At 56.3% G+C, this 12647-nt stretch overlaps 1 protein-coding gene across 1 annotated transcript; it reads right to left on the bottom strand.

Moving 5' to 3' along the window:
* Positions 1-3704: 3704 nt before the first annotated feature.
* On the bottom strand, positions 3705-11328 carry LOC128968033 (solute carrier family 2, facilitated glucose transporter member 9-like). Its single transcript, XM_054382354.1, is given in 14 exon segments — positions 3705-3944; positions 4177-4304; positions 5795-5870; positions 6421-6522; positions 7712-7822; positions 7914-8101; positions 8477-8609; positions 8688-8833; positions 9093-9217; positions 9299-9459; positions 9920-10018; positions 10877-11068; positions 11070-11144; positions 11179-11328. Coding segments are annotated over 14 exon segments (1926 nt in total).
* Between the last annotated feature and the right edge of the window lie 1319 nt (positions 11329-12647).

Below are 12647 nucleotides of genomic sequence, written 5' to 3'. Positions count from 1 at the left end.
CACAGCACCACAAATTGCTTTGGGCTGGGGCACAATGCTGCAGTGCAGTTTTGGGTACCATTGAGCAGCAAACCACCTTGGCTGCAGAACTCCTCCATTGGTAAGACAAGAGGCAGGAACCAATCCTGCACCCACCCCCATGGTGCAGCTGGATGCTGCTCCATCTCTCCTTTCTCCACACTGAAGGAGACAGGAGCAGAGTTTTCATCCTTCTCAGAGCATGCGGAAAACACACCTCACTCAAGGCTGGTCCCTGATGGAGCCTCCGGAGTCAGGTGAGATTCTGGAGGAGCAAAGGAACCCTTGCTGAGGTGACAGGGACAGTTCACTAATAGGACACCTGATGAAACTAGTGCAAGGTTTCAGCCTCAGATGCTTAGTAGGTCCCTGCCATTAGCAGAATCCATTCTCCAGGAGCCCATCCCTGCTGGACCTACAGTGACCATTAGGACTCGTAGGGAACAAACGCTCCTTGGCTTGTCCAGCCATGGCCTGAGGACACAGACACCAGTGTGTCCTGCAAGCTTCCCAGTCAGTATGTGATCACTCATCTTGAACTAGGCACACCCCAGGAGAGCTTCTCTGCAGGATCTGGAGATAGTCAGTGATGGGCCATGACCTTGGGGACCTCATTTCAAAGTAACCAGAGAGTTCAAACTGAGGACTTCTTTCCCATTCCAGTTTGGCCAGGGTGAGCTCCAGCCCTCCCCATGTATACATCAGTGCTTAAACTCACTCACCCTTTAGCATTGGGTACATCAAGAGAAGAAGTCACACATTTGGAGAAAGTCACTTCCATCTTCATTTCTGCAAACTGCAGGAGGATTAGGAGCATCTCCAAGCATCAAAGTAATTTCGCAGCCTCTTCTTCGTGCCTTCTGCAATTTTTCAAGGTCAGTTTGAACATGTTAAAGGATACAGACTTACCTTTACTGAGCAGAACCAGTGCTTTTGGAGGTCTGAACCCAGAGAGCTGCTTTGGACATGGAGAAGCACCTCAGAGTTCATTCACATGTGTCTTCACATGAAGCCTTCAGTGGAGGGGCTGGGAATGCCTCCCTGGGCAGGGGAAGCCCAAACCCTAATCTGACCCTATCAGATCAGTGGCTAGAGACAGCTTGAGCTGACAGCCCCAAAGAGACAACCTGCCCCTATGCACTAAAGAAAAAGCTGAAGAGAAGCTGACCATGGGGTTTCCTTGCTTACACTCTTCCAGGTTTTGATGGAAGGAAGATGGATGTCCTCTAAAAGGACTCCTGGGACAAATGCACCGAATAAATGCTATAGGATTTTGCCAGTGACCTCTACTTCTTGGAAAGAGGGGACTTCTGGCTGTGGTGATTCCTGAGCCCCAGCAGAAATGAGTCCTGACCCCACATTTCCCAAGCCTGCAGTCAATAGAGAGCAGTCCTCAGCCGTATGGCAGAACTCCATCTCCTTGGCTGTGCCAGGACCCTGGGATGGGGGGGCTGCTCCTGGGGGGGCCATTGCCTCCCCACGTGGAGGGCATGGGGGGCATCTTCCAAGCTGCCCCACATGCTGGGTGGGAGAGATCAATAAATAGCAGAATAAATAAATACAAGTGGCAAAGAGGCCTGAAATGATGCTGTCGTTTGCTGGGAATGAGAGACACAAGTGTAATTTAGGTTTTGATATTATGAAAGTCTCGCTGCTCTAAAACAGCAGGGCACTCAGTGCCTCATTAATAAAGGATAAACTTGGAGTCTATTTACAATGCACTTTTTGGGGTTATTTACACTCCATTATACATATGTAATGCTGCACATATTTACCGCTCTGTTCTGCTGCCGAGAGCAGCCGAGGCGGGAGGGAGGCAGGGTGGGAAGAAGCTGCTGCTGCTGCTGCTGCTGCTGTTGCTGTGGAGCCCTGACCCCTGCTTAGACTGATGGCCTTTAAATGGCTCGGGATGCAGGAGAGCCCCAAGCTGGCTCCTGGGGATGGAGGGGCTGGCACTGGGAATCCAGTATGGTCCAGTCCTCAGTCTCCATGGGCTCAGTGCCCACCCATCCCCAGAGGCACCCCGAGGTTTTGCCAAGTGGTGCAGAAAGGATGACTCAGAATCACAGAATTAACCAGGTTGGAAAAGACCTCCAAGATCATCAAGCCCAACCTATCACCCAACACCATCTAATAAACTAAACCATGGCACTAAGTGCCTCATCTAGACTTATTTTAAAACTTCCAGAGACGGTGACTCCACCACCTCCCTGGGCAGCCCATTCCAATGGCAAATCTCTCTTTCTGTGAAGAATTTCTTCCTGACATCCAGCCTAGACCTCCCCTGGTGCAGCTTGAGACTGTGTCCTCTCATTCTGTCACTGGTTGTTTGGGAGAAGAGACCAACCCCCACCTGGCTACAACCTCCCTTCAGGTAGTTGTAGAGAGCAGTAAGGTCTCCCCTGAGCCTCCTCTTCTCCAGGCTAAACATCCCCAGCTCCATCAGCCACTCCTTATAGGGTTTCTGCTCCAGACCCCTCACCAGCTTTGTTGCCCTTCTCTGGACATGTTTGCGCAACTCAACATCTTTCTTAAACTGAGGGGCCCAGAACTGGACACAGGACTCCTCACCAAGTGACCATGAACACAAAACATGCAAGCTATAGGCCCACCAGAGCGTGGGTGACTGGAGAGAAAAGGGCTTCATCATTTGCAACAAAATGAATCACCCCACCCAGGTGTCAGCAGGAGGGGCTGGGCCAAGCAGCCCTCCACACCACCTGGCTTTGCCTCTTATCACAGCAAAACATTGTAGTTTGTCTACAAACCTTACCTCCCTGGGGGTCTGCTGGCTTGGGAGCTCCCAGCCCTGTGGTGTTTGTGGAGCTGCTGTGAGGGTCCTCGGTCATGCAACTGCCATGCCCACAGCAGTCCCAGGAACACATGGCAGCCTCCAACACAGTCTCCAGGATTCAGGGAAGACACGTGGAAGAGGTTGTGCTTGGGGAGCACCTCAGGGTCCCAGTAAAGGGATGTGGGTGTACCCAAGATACCTTTTGCTTCAGCAGTTTGCAAGAGTGCAAGAGTCCCACAGCAGCACTCTCTGCGGGGTCAGAACATGAGGCCAGGCAGTGAGGGGCTTCCAGCAGGCTGTGGCGGGGCACAGTGGCTGGGTAGTCACCCCCAGCTCTGAGCTGCTCCCTGTTACTTCTGTGACAGCCTCTGGGTTTACATGACCAAACCAGATGAGACACAAGAGCCTGGGAGTCACCCTGGCCACCCTTCCTAGGAAATGTGGGGAGACTTTGACCTTTCTAGCCAGGCAGGGCAGGGAAGCCTCTCATCCCTTTCTGCTCCTCCCCAGCACTGGGGGGGAACCTACCCATGCTTTCTGCTTTTTGCTGTCCTAGGCTGAGCTTGCTAAACGATGGCTCTGGAGGCAACGCTCTTTATTAAACACCTTGTGTGCGAAGCTCTTGGCAAGTTCCCATACCCAGGAGAGATGTGAACCCCCTGCAGCCAGGAGGTTCCCTCATTTCTGAGTGGGTGTCTCTTCCAGCACAGAGGAAATGTGCAGCAGCTGATGCAGGCCTGGTGCATCATTTGAGCTCATCCTCACCACAGGCTGCAGCGTGGTGAGATGTCCTTGGGGACCCAGAGCTGACTGAGTTTGTGTAAATTAGCCACCACTCCCCTCCTCAGCCCTGAGCCTCCTCCACCATCCTTGCCCCACCAGCCCATCCAGATCAGGGCAGGCTGGACCCTGAGCCCTCCAGGGAGCTGCTCTCCAAGGCCCCGTAGCCGTTGAGCTTCATCATCCCAATGAGCTGGTTTGGGATGCAGAGGAAGGAGCGGCGTGTGGCAAAGATGTGGCTGATCTCCATGAAGGTTTTGTTCTTGGTCTCAGGGATGATCAGGTAGATGTACAGAGCCACCAGCAGGCAGATGCCACAGAAAACCAGGTAGCAAAAGGCACCAGCTGACATCTGGGAACAACAGAAGAGCAGGGATGGGGCAGAGAGCCAGAAACCCCAAGGTGGGCATGGCCCAAATCAGTGTCCCCTCCTGCCACCCCTCCCAGGGCTAGCTCTTGCCAGCACTGAGCTAAGTGAGGAGCATGGATGTCCCTTGGGTTAAGCCTAGTTTGGCATCCTGTCCTGGGGGAGCAGTAAGGTGTGTCCACTCCCTCTTCCTCCCATGACCCCTCCAGACCTGTACCTGCAAGAAGGGGAAGATAAAGCCAACAGTGAAGTTGCAGAGCCAGTTGAGGGATCCCCCCACAATGTAGGCAGCAGGACGGTGTGACTGTGTGAAGAGCTCAGCTGTCATCAGGAAGGGGACACCAGCTGCAAAGGGAGGGGACAGATCAAGGGTATGGGGAACAGGCTGCCTCATGTACCCCTGGGGTCAACAGCTCCTTCAGTGTTGTGACCAAAGGGTTTGAAGCCAGCACCACTTGTGGGGTTAAAATGGTGGTGCTGGGAGGGCTGGAGGAGATGGAGACCATGGAGATGGGTGGACCAGTGGTCTGTCTTTGATCTCTCTTTGGGATCTGTCTCCATGGGTGAGTGATGTTCCCCTTGATAGACCACAGTTGCACCTTGCTGGGTGCTGAAAGCAATTTCACAAGTTGCTTGCCTGGCAAGTTTCAGACTGAGTCAAAATCAAGGTGGAACATTTCATCTGGATCCTCATTTCACAACAATTTGCCTTGATGCTGATATGTTAAATCTCACACAGATCACAAGCCTGGAGAAACATGGTCCTGGTATCCTCCATAATGCCCTTTCCAGCCTCCCTTAATCAAATGATTTAGGAAGCTTCCTTCTATCGATTAGCTAAAGGCTTGGACACTGTGACTGATTTAGGTAGGACATTTCCAAATACCAGAATTTCCCATAGGACACCAAAATTCCACTTTCCAACTGGCTTTTCTCATATGCAGGGGTGAAAACCAGAATGACTGGAAATGATTGCCCAAGCTATCTTGGCCATTAGAAATGACACAGGTTGTGGCTACTTCTCCTGATCAGACTTAGCTCCTCCTGCCACATGCCACTGAGCCAGCAGCCCTGGATCCCAGGACTGTTCCTTTTCTGGAGGAATCTGAGGGCTCATGGGGATCTGACAGAGGACTGTTTGGCATGGTGACATACTCAGGGTCCTACTGCCTGGACAGGGCTGGCTCTTTCTAAAAGGTGCTCCAAGGGAAAAGATAAACAAAGAAAAAGTAGTGCTGAGAAGTGAGGGAGGAGTGGAGCCCCTGATGGACTCTTACTGACAGCTCGCCAAGAATAGAGATATGTATTTTTTGGTTTTAAAACTCCTATTCATCATTGTTTGTGAACAATGAGCCATTAAAATCCTAATTAAAGATGTAATTACAGTGAGTAAAGTCTGGGCTGAGGATGAATTATAGATCTGCTAACAGCTCTGCTAATACATCATCTGGGTAAACCAGTCCAGGTTTCACTGCCCACTCTTGAGCCCAGTCTCTCACCCATTCTCACTTGGGGTGGGATGATGCTCAGCCTCACTGTGATGAGAGCAGTTGACACCTCCAGAGAGGTCTGGGGAAGGCTGCCAGGGCTTTTCCCCTGCTTGACTCGAAAGGAGAGATGAAGGAAAGGAGGTGGAGTGTGCCCTTGGGACATATGGGGTTGGAGGCACTTGAGATGGAGACTTGCTTGCAGGGTGCAGCAAATTAACCCAGGGCCTGGCTGTGGGGAATGGGGCAAGGTGTTAATCCTGCCACCTGCCTGCAAACCCTGCTGCTGCCTGCTCACCCAGTACCCTCATGCCCACCACACCTCCCTCCCATTGGCCCCAGACCCACCTGGTCCCATGCAGAAGCCAGCGATGATGCCAACCACGCAGGTGACAGCAATGTAGCGCATCCAGGGCACAGTGGTCTGTGAGGAGACACAGGGCTGGGGGATGCTGCTGGGGTGGTTGCCCTGAACTTTGCACCCAGCATCCCCAGATGGGATTCCACACCTGCCCCTCAGCTTGGCAACAGCCCTTGGGGATGGTGGCCGTGCAGGACACATGGGGGAGATGCAGACAAGGAATGCGTGGTGTTGGGCACAGCTGTTGAGGGTCAGCCTCTGCAAAGCTTAGGAACTTGTGATGCTGAAATGTCCCCAGAGCTGCTGGGAGCATCACTTGGGAGCAGAGAGCAGCACAAGGACTCTGCAGAGCTCTCCACCGTCACTAGCATTTTGTATTTGGGACAACTATTTCTGTAGAAAAGCTACTAGAAGTGGTGGGATTTTTCTCTGAATTTTCCTTTCCTGTAAAGGGCAAACATTGCACGGAAGCACCATCTCCCCTCGTTTCCATACAAGCTCCCCGCCCTGGAGTGATGCCCATCCCTCTGTCACCCCTCGTTGATGCACCCAGGGCTGCAGCCTCAGACCATGGCAGCAGCCCAGGGTGAGGGGAGTGGTAGCCAGATCCTACCTGCAGCAGCAGGGACACAGTGATGCCAGCTGAGCAGATGCCCATAGCGCAGAACCCGGTGATAGTGAGGGGCCGCCTGCCCAGCTTCTCAATGGTAAAGCACTGCCGAGGGAGAGCACAGACTGATGGGGGGGAGGTGGGGGGGGGGTGGGGTGTGAGCTCCCTACCAGCGTGTGGTCACATCCTGAACCCAAGATCCAGCTGAAGGTAGAAGGATGTTCTCAGTGGCATCTTGGGTTTGGGGGCAGCCCCATCTCAGAGCTCCAGGGTTGGGGCTGGGGCATGGGAAGAGCTCCGGGGTCCTGGGGTGAGCATGCACCAGGGGGCAGGTTCAGGGCTGGTCCTGCGGTCGCATTCGCACCAGCGGGGAGCAGAGGTGCGGGGCTGGGCTGGGCACCGGGCGCTGGCGGGGCAGCGGAGGCCGGGCGCGGGCGGTGCGGCAGCGGCTGGAGCAGGCAGGGTATTGACAGCAGAACAAATGCCTGTAATTTTATAACCAATCTCGGCAGGTCCGTCGGGGGCTGTTTGCGGGGCTGCTCCCGAGCAATCTGGCTGCAAGAGGGGGCGGCTGGTGGGGGGTTGTGGCAGCCCCACGGGCAAGGGAGGGGAGAGGGAAGAAGGGGAGACCCTTCAGAGGGGCAAGGGGGTGACGGGGGAGCCCCATTTTGCCGTGGGTTTGAGCTATGGGGAGAGGGGAGCAGTCCCCACGCGGTCCTGGTTTTCTGGGCGGAGCCACACCCCATCCATCTCTCTAATTGTCAGACAGCGGATTTAGTGCCGGGTGGCTCAGGCTGGCCCCGGGTGACACTCGCAGATGGGACGATGGCTATAAATCTGCCTGGCCCAGTGCTAACTCTCCAGCTAAATGAGGCCTGGCTGGGGGGGGGGGGGGGAGCTTGGGCTGCTAGCCTGGGGCCAGGCCGGTGCTTGGCTGGGGGGGCAGATGGGGACATGTGGCTCTGCTAAGAGAGTGACAATTACATTTTGAGCCAGAAGGAACCACTTAGCCCCCTTCATCACCTCCTACCTGCTCTTTGCCTGGCATCTCACATCAACCTCACCTCCCTGCTACCCACCTACCCCAAAACTCCCTTACTCCTCCTAGCTATGGCTCCACAGATTGGGCCTCTCCCATCCCTTCTCTCCATCCCATTTCCCTGGTAAACCCTCTGTCCTCCACCAAAGGGGCTGTGCTGTTACAACGGGTGGCATCTGGGGGTCCAACCAGCCCCCTCTGTTTGATGGCAGGTGACATCGAAAGGCTGTAAACATCTGTCCATCCATCACTCACCCCAATCAGCCCAGCAACAACTTCAATGGCACCAGTGCCCACTGTGGTGTAGGGGATCTGGGACACAGGGATCCCAGCGTTCTTGAAGATAGTGTTGGTGTAAAACCAGATCTGCCAGGGAGGGGACTTAGTGTGAGCCTGCCAATGGAGCCATTGGGCTCTGCAGAGGCAGGTCCTGGGGTAAAGACACTGCAGGACTTACAGCATCAATCCCTGAGAGCTGCATGCCAGCATTCACCACCACCACTGAGAGGGTTTGCCAGCGGACGGAGGGGTCCTGCAGCAGCTGCCAGACAGAGACCATCTTCACAGAGGAGAGGGATCGCTGCTCATTCTTCATCTCTTCAATCACATCCTGCACATCAGGTGTCCTCAGGAACCAGCGCAGTGCTGTGGGGAGAGTGGAAGCTGCAGGCATGTCTCCCCATCACAGGGCAGAGGATGGATGCTCATGGGTGGGCACAAGCTAGAGGCAGCGGCTCGGCTTTGCCCTGGCTCAGCCTCCCCAGAGGACCCCCCCAACCCCGAACCATGGGGCTGTGCATCCATGGGAATTGAGGAGATACCTCCCACCATGAATATGGGCACCGTGGAAATGATATGGTGCAACTGGGTTAGGACAAGAAGGGCTGAACTGTAAGGACTAGGGGGGCCTCTCAGGTCTGGGTTTGGGAGAATGCTAGAAGGATACACCTTGGTTTTGAGAGACCTTGGACCAGTGCCCAGCACCTCCCAGAGCTAGTCTCCCCCAAGACATTTTCTCACCCTTAGTGGCCCCACAGATATCATTCCTCTCTATCAGCAGGTACCGTGGGCTCTCAGGAAAGCAGTGCAGCAGCAGGAGCTGGAGGGAGGCAGGAATGACCACTACTGACAGGAAAAGGGGCCAGAACCTGTCCTAAGGAGTCAAAATGGGACATGTCACAGGAAAGGTAGAGCAGGGTCCAGTGTGCATGGGCTGGGCTATTGTGCTCACCTTGCCCAGCAGCTCTGGGAGGCCCAGGACCTGTGCAAAGAAAACCCCCAGGCAGATGAAGATGCTGGGCACAAGGCCCAGGAAACCCCGTAAGTTCTTGGGGGCGATTTCTCCCAGGTAGAGGGGCACCACACTGAGACAGATACCTGGATGGGGACAGGAGGGATCAGGATGGGAAAGGCAGTGGGAAGAAGGGTGCTGAGCCAGACCATCACTACAACTCTTCCTATGCCCAGCACCATCCACAGTGGGGACACTATGGCCAAGGAGGTGGCCCTGTCTGCCCCATGGAGACACCCACCACAGAGCCTGCAGCCACGGGGAATAGGAAGTCTTCTCCAGCCCCCTGGGAACAGGCTGTAGGGAAGGGGCCATATGCAACCTCTTATTCCAGGCAGCACCTACCTGAGTGAAGCCCTGTGATGGAGCGGCCGATGATCACCATCTCAGGGGAGCCCAGCTGCCGACTGAAGCCCATGAAGCCACCAGCCAGGAGAACAAGGAAAGCGCTGCGGCTCAGTGTGCCATTCCTAGCAGGACACAAGCAGCAGGGCAGCCCCTCCAGCCCCACCCCATTCACTTGACCATCCTGTCTCATGCCACTCACTTACCTGCCATATCGGTTCACCAGCATCCCCACCAGCAAGGAGCCCACCAGCCCTCCCAGGGCAAAGATGGAGACAGTAAGGGAGTAAAGGAGGGTCAGAGGACCAGGGGCCAGCCCATGCCCATACCGCTGGGCCCATGTGGTGTTGTAGAAAGCCTTTATGTGCTGTGAAGCAGAGAGAGACACACAGGCACCAATCGTGTTGGGAGAAAGGAAAAAAGACAGGCCACAGAAAATGTCAAAGGTTTAACAACATTGCAGACTCAGGGCAGGATGTGATGGTATGGCTGGATGTGCTGGTTTGGTTGCTCAGCCAGCTTCATCACCAGAGGGGCTTACGGGCAAATTAGAGATGCCACAGGCAGAGCTGGAGCTGGAGCAAGGAGTTTGTGGGCAGTTTTCTCCAGCCCTTGCCTTCCAGGAGCGGCCAGTCTTGGGAGGATTACATGAATGCAGGCTCCCATACCCCTCTCCTGCCTCTCTCCAGACCTTTCTCTCCCTGGGTGACTGCCCAAGAGAAGCACGAGCATTTTGATATGGGGCTGATGAGTAGCAGTCCCTCTACCCTTCTAGGAAGGGACACAGAGCCCTTTCCCTGTTCCCAGAGATGCTGCCTGTCCCTTACCACTGCCGGTGAGTTCACCACAGCCAGGTTGTAGCCATAGAGCATGGAGGAGCCAAAGGACACCAAGAGGGTGACTGACAGGAGTGGGAAGGTGAGGTGCTGGGAGAAAGGAGGAAGGATCAGCACAGTCCTAATTGGCATCGTGCCATGCCCAGCACCCAGCCTATCCAATCTGGCTTCCCCGTGGCTGGTCTCGTGGCTGTAGCATGAGGCTTTACCCTGGCCAAGGCCCAACTCAGGCTGCTTGTCCTGGCTGCCTGACCCAGGCATCCCTGTCCTAGGGCTGGGAGGGGACAGCGGGCAAAGGGACTTAGAAGGGGGCACACAGATGCTGTGATCTGCCACACCAATGCCCTCTGGCCTGGGGGACCCAGCATCACTGAAAGATGCAGCTCCCCAAAGCAGGTCCCAGCCCTCCCAAAATGCTACATGCACAAACATCCTAAATTTATACTCCCACCACCACCCCCTCTGTCATTTGCTCCAGATGCAGGGTGGACCAAGCTGTGTGGAGCCGACGGCTACAGAGGGACATCCTACAGCCTCGACCCAGCCCGGGCTCAGGGTGTGCAGCAAAACCCATCCAGGGCACCCCTAGCCGCAGGAGCACCCCTGGGTGCCGCACCTTGCTGTCTCGGCTGGAGCAATAAGCGTCCCACGACCCGCAGCGATAGGGCTGTGGAGGGGTGCAGGGTGAGCCTGCGAGCCCCAGGAACTGCCTCGCGTCTCATCACCCAGAGCCCAGCCCTCCCCGCACCCCCCAGCACGGTAGCCAGATCTGTGGCACCCAGCAGCTCCCGGCTCACGCACAGCAAATCCCCACTAATCCCATCAGGAATCCCGAGCTGGGAAAGGAAGCGGGAGGATGTCAGGCCAGGGGCTGGTGAGGGAGGGACACACCGAGGGGCGGGCGGGAAGCGGGGATGGGACAGTCCCCCCAGCCCGCAGGGAGCTCACCCCAATGATGTCCCCGCCGGACCGCTGGGTCCCGTTCCCGACCGTCGGGGCGAGGTTGCAGGCGAAGCGGAGGGAAGGAGAAGGAGGATGGGGGGAGGAAGGTAGCTCCGATCCGGCAGCCTGGCTCCTTTCTCCCATTTTTAGATGGAAGAAGGAGGGGGAAAGGAAAGGGAAAGTAGGGCTGGGCAAGGCAAGCACAGGCTGGGTGCCCCCGGGGCTTATTGGAGGCGTCGGGGCGGCCGGAGGAGGAGTCCGAAGGCCTGCCCCCCTCGCCGAGGACAAGGGCAGAGGCAGGTCGACACCTCTGGGCTGCCCAGCCCGCTGAGGAGCCGTGGCCAGGCGTGGCGACAGCGGGAACACCGAGGTAATGTTTTGCCACGGCTCAGCCTTCGTATGTCCCCTCCGAAGTGGGGGTGGCCCGGGGGACCGCAAGCAGGGGAGCATCCCTGCATCGCCCCCGAGGCTCAGGGCGAAGCGGCAGGCCCACGTCAGCCAACACCCCCATCACACCTCAGCCCCTATCCCACCCTGTCAGACGTGCGGGGCTGGCGTGCCCCATCCCCTGCGGCTTGGGTTGGAGCCTGGCAACCCTCCTGGCCACGGCGCGGGGCAGCTGCCGTGCCCGGACACAGAGGGGCACAGCCCCCAGCCTGAGAGGAGGGGCTCTGCTCATGGCAACTCAGAGGAATCCAATTTTGCTGCGGCCAGGAGCTGCCTCCCCTGCTGCTAATGAAGTGCCTTTAATTAGCAGCCTAATAGCAAACTCTTAATTTGCCGAACAGCCACTTCAAAGGATGGGGACCCCACTAAGACAGGACTGGTAACAGCTCCAAGGGCTTAAAAGGGACAGACCTCGACAGGCTGGCCCCGCATTGTGGGAGGGGTCACGCAGGGAAAGGGAAGAGAGGAGCAGGGTTGGGAGAGCCCCACGGGCGTGAGCACCTCCGGGCTTGCCGTGCCCAACCCCAGCCGGGTAGCCTGGGTGATGGAGAGCCTGGGTGCCTCATCCTCCTACACAGAGTTCTCCAGCTCCTGTCTCCTCCTTCCTCATCAGCCTCCAGCTCTCCCGGGAGAGCACTATGCCCTCTCCCCCAGCTACAAGCCCTGCCCGTGCTCAGCTTTTCCCAGGATGGGCACTTGCTCAAGAGCTCCTCTCTCTTGCTCAGACTCACCTCCTCCATGTCTGTGTAGGGGCAGCCCTTTACCTTCATGCAGGTGTGCTGGGCAGCTGCAGAGACCTCAGTGCCAGGACCACGGTGGGGAGTTAATATTCTCCTGGAGGATGATCCTGTTTCATTCCCAGAGTAGTGGGTTGTAGACTCATTTTTCGGACATGCCCATGGATGAGATGACCAGGTAGGAGGAGGACATGCAGCCTGCAGGTACCAGCCCTGCCCAAACCACTTGCAGTGCTGCAGGGGAGCCCTAAACATCGCCAGGACTCATCCCAAGTCCTGCACTAAGATGGCAAAGCAGCAAGCCCAGGACAGGATGTTGTCAAGCTGGCTCTCACTTGTCTCACTGGTCATGGCTTGTCTCTGGGTCCAGCACCTGGAGGATTCAATGTGCTCAGTCCAGTAGGCTCTGCCATGGGGGGAGGGCGAAACAGCAGCAGCCATCTCTGCCCCACCCTGAGTCATCCCAGCAATTATCCACCTAAAAGTCCTCCTGGAGCTTCCCAGATCCTCTGTACTGAAGTCCTTACCCATCCCCAAGGTCAGTGCTTTGCTCCACAGCCACTGCCCAGCTCCCTAAGGGCCGGGCGCTAGCA

This window comes from Indicator indicator, chromosome 7, assembly GCF_027791375.1.
Source record: "Indicator indicator isolate 239-I01 chromosome 7, UM_Iind_1.1, whole genome shotgun sequence".
Lineage (NCBI taxonomy): Eukaryota > Metazoa > Chordata > Aves > Piciformes > Indicatoridae > Indicator > Indicator indicator.
This window is presented reverse-complemented; position numbering and strand designations above follow the sequence as displayed.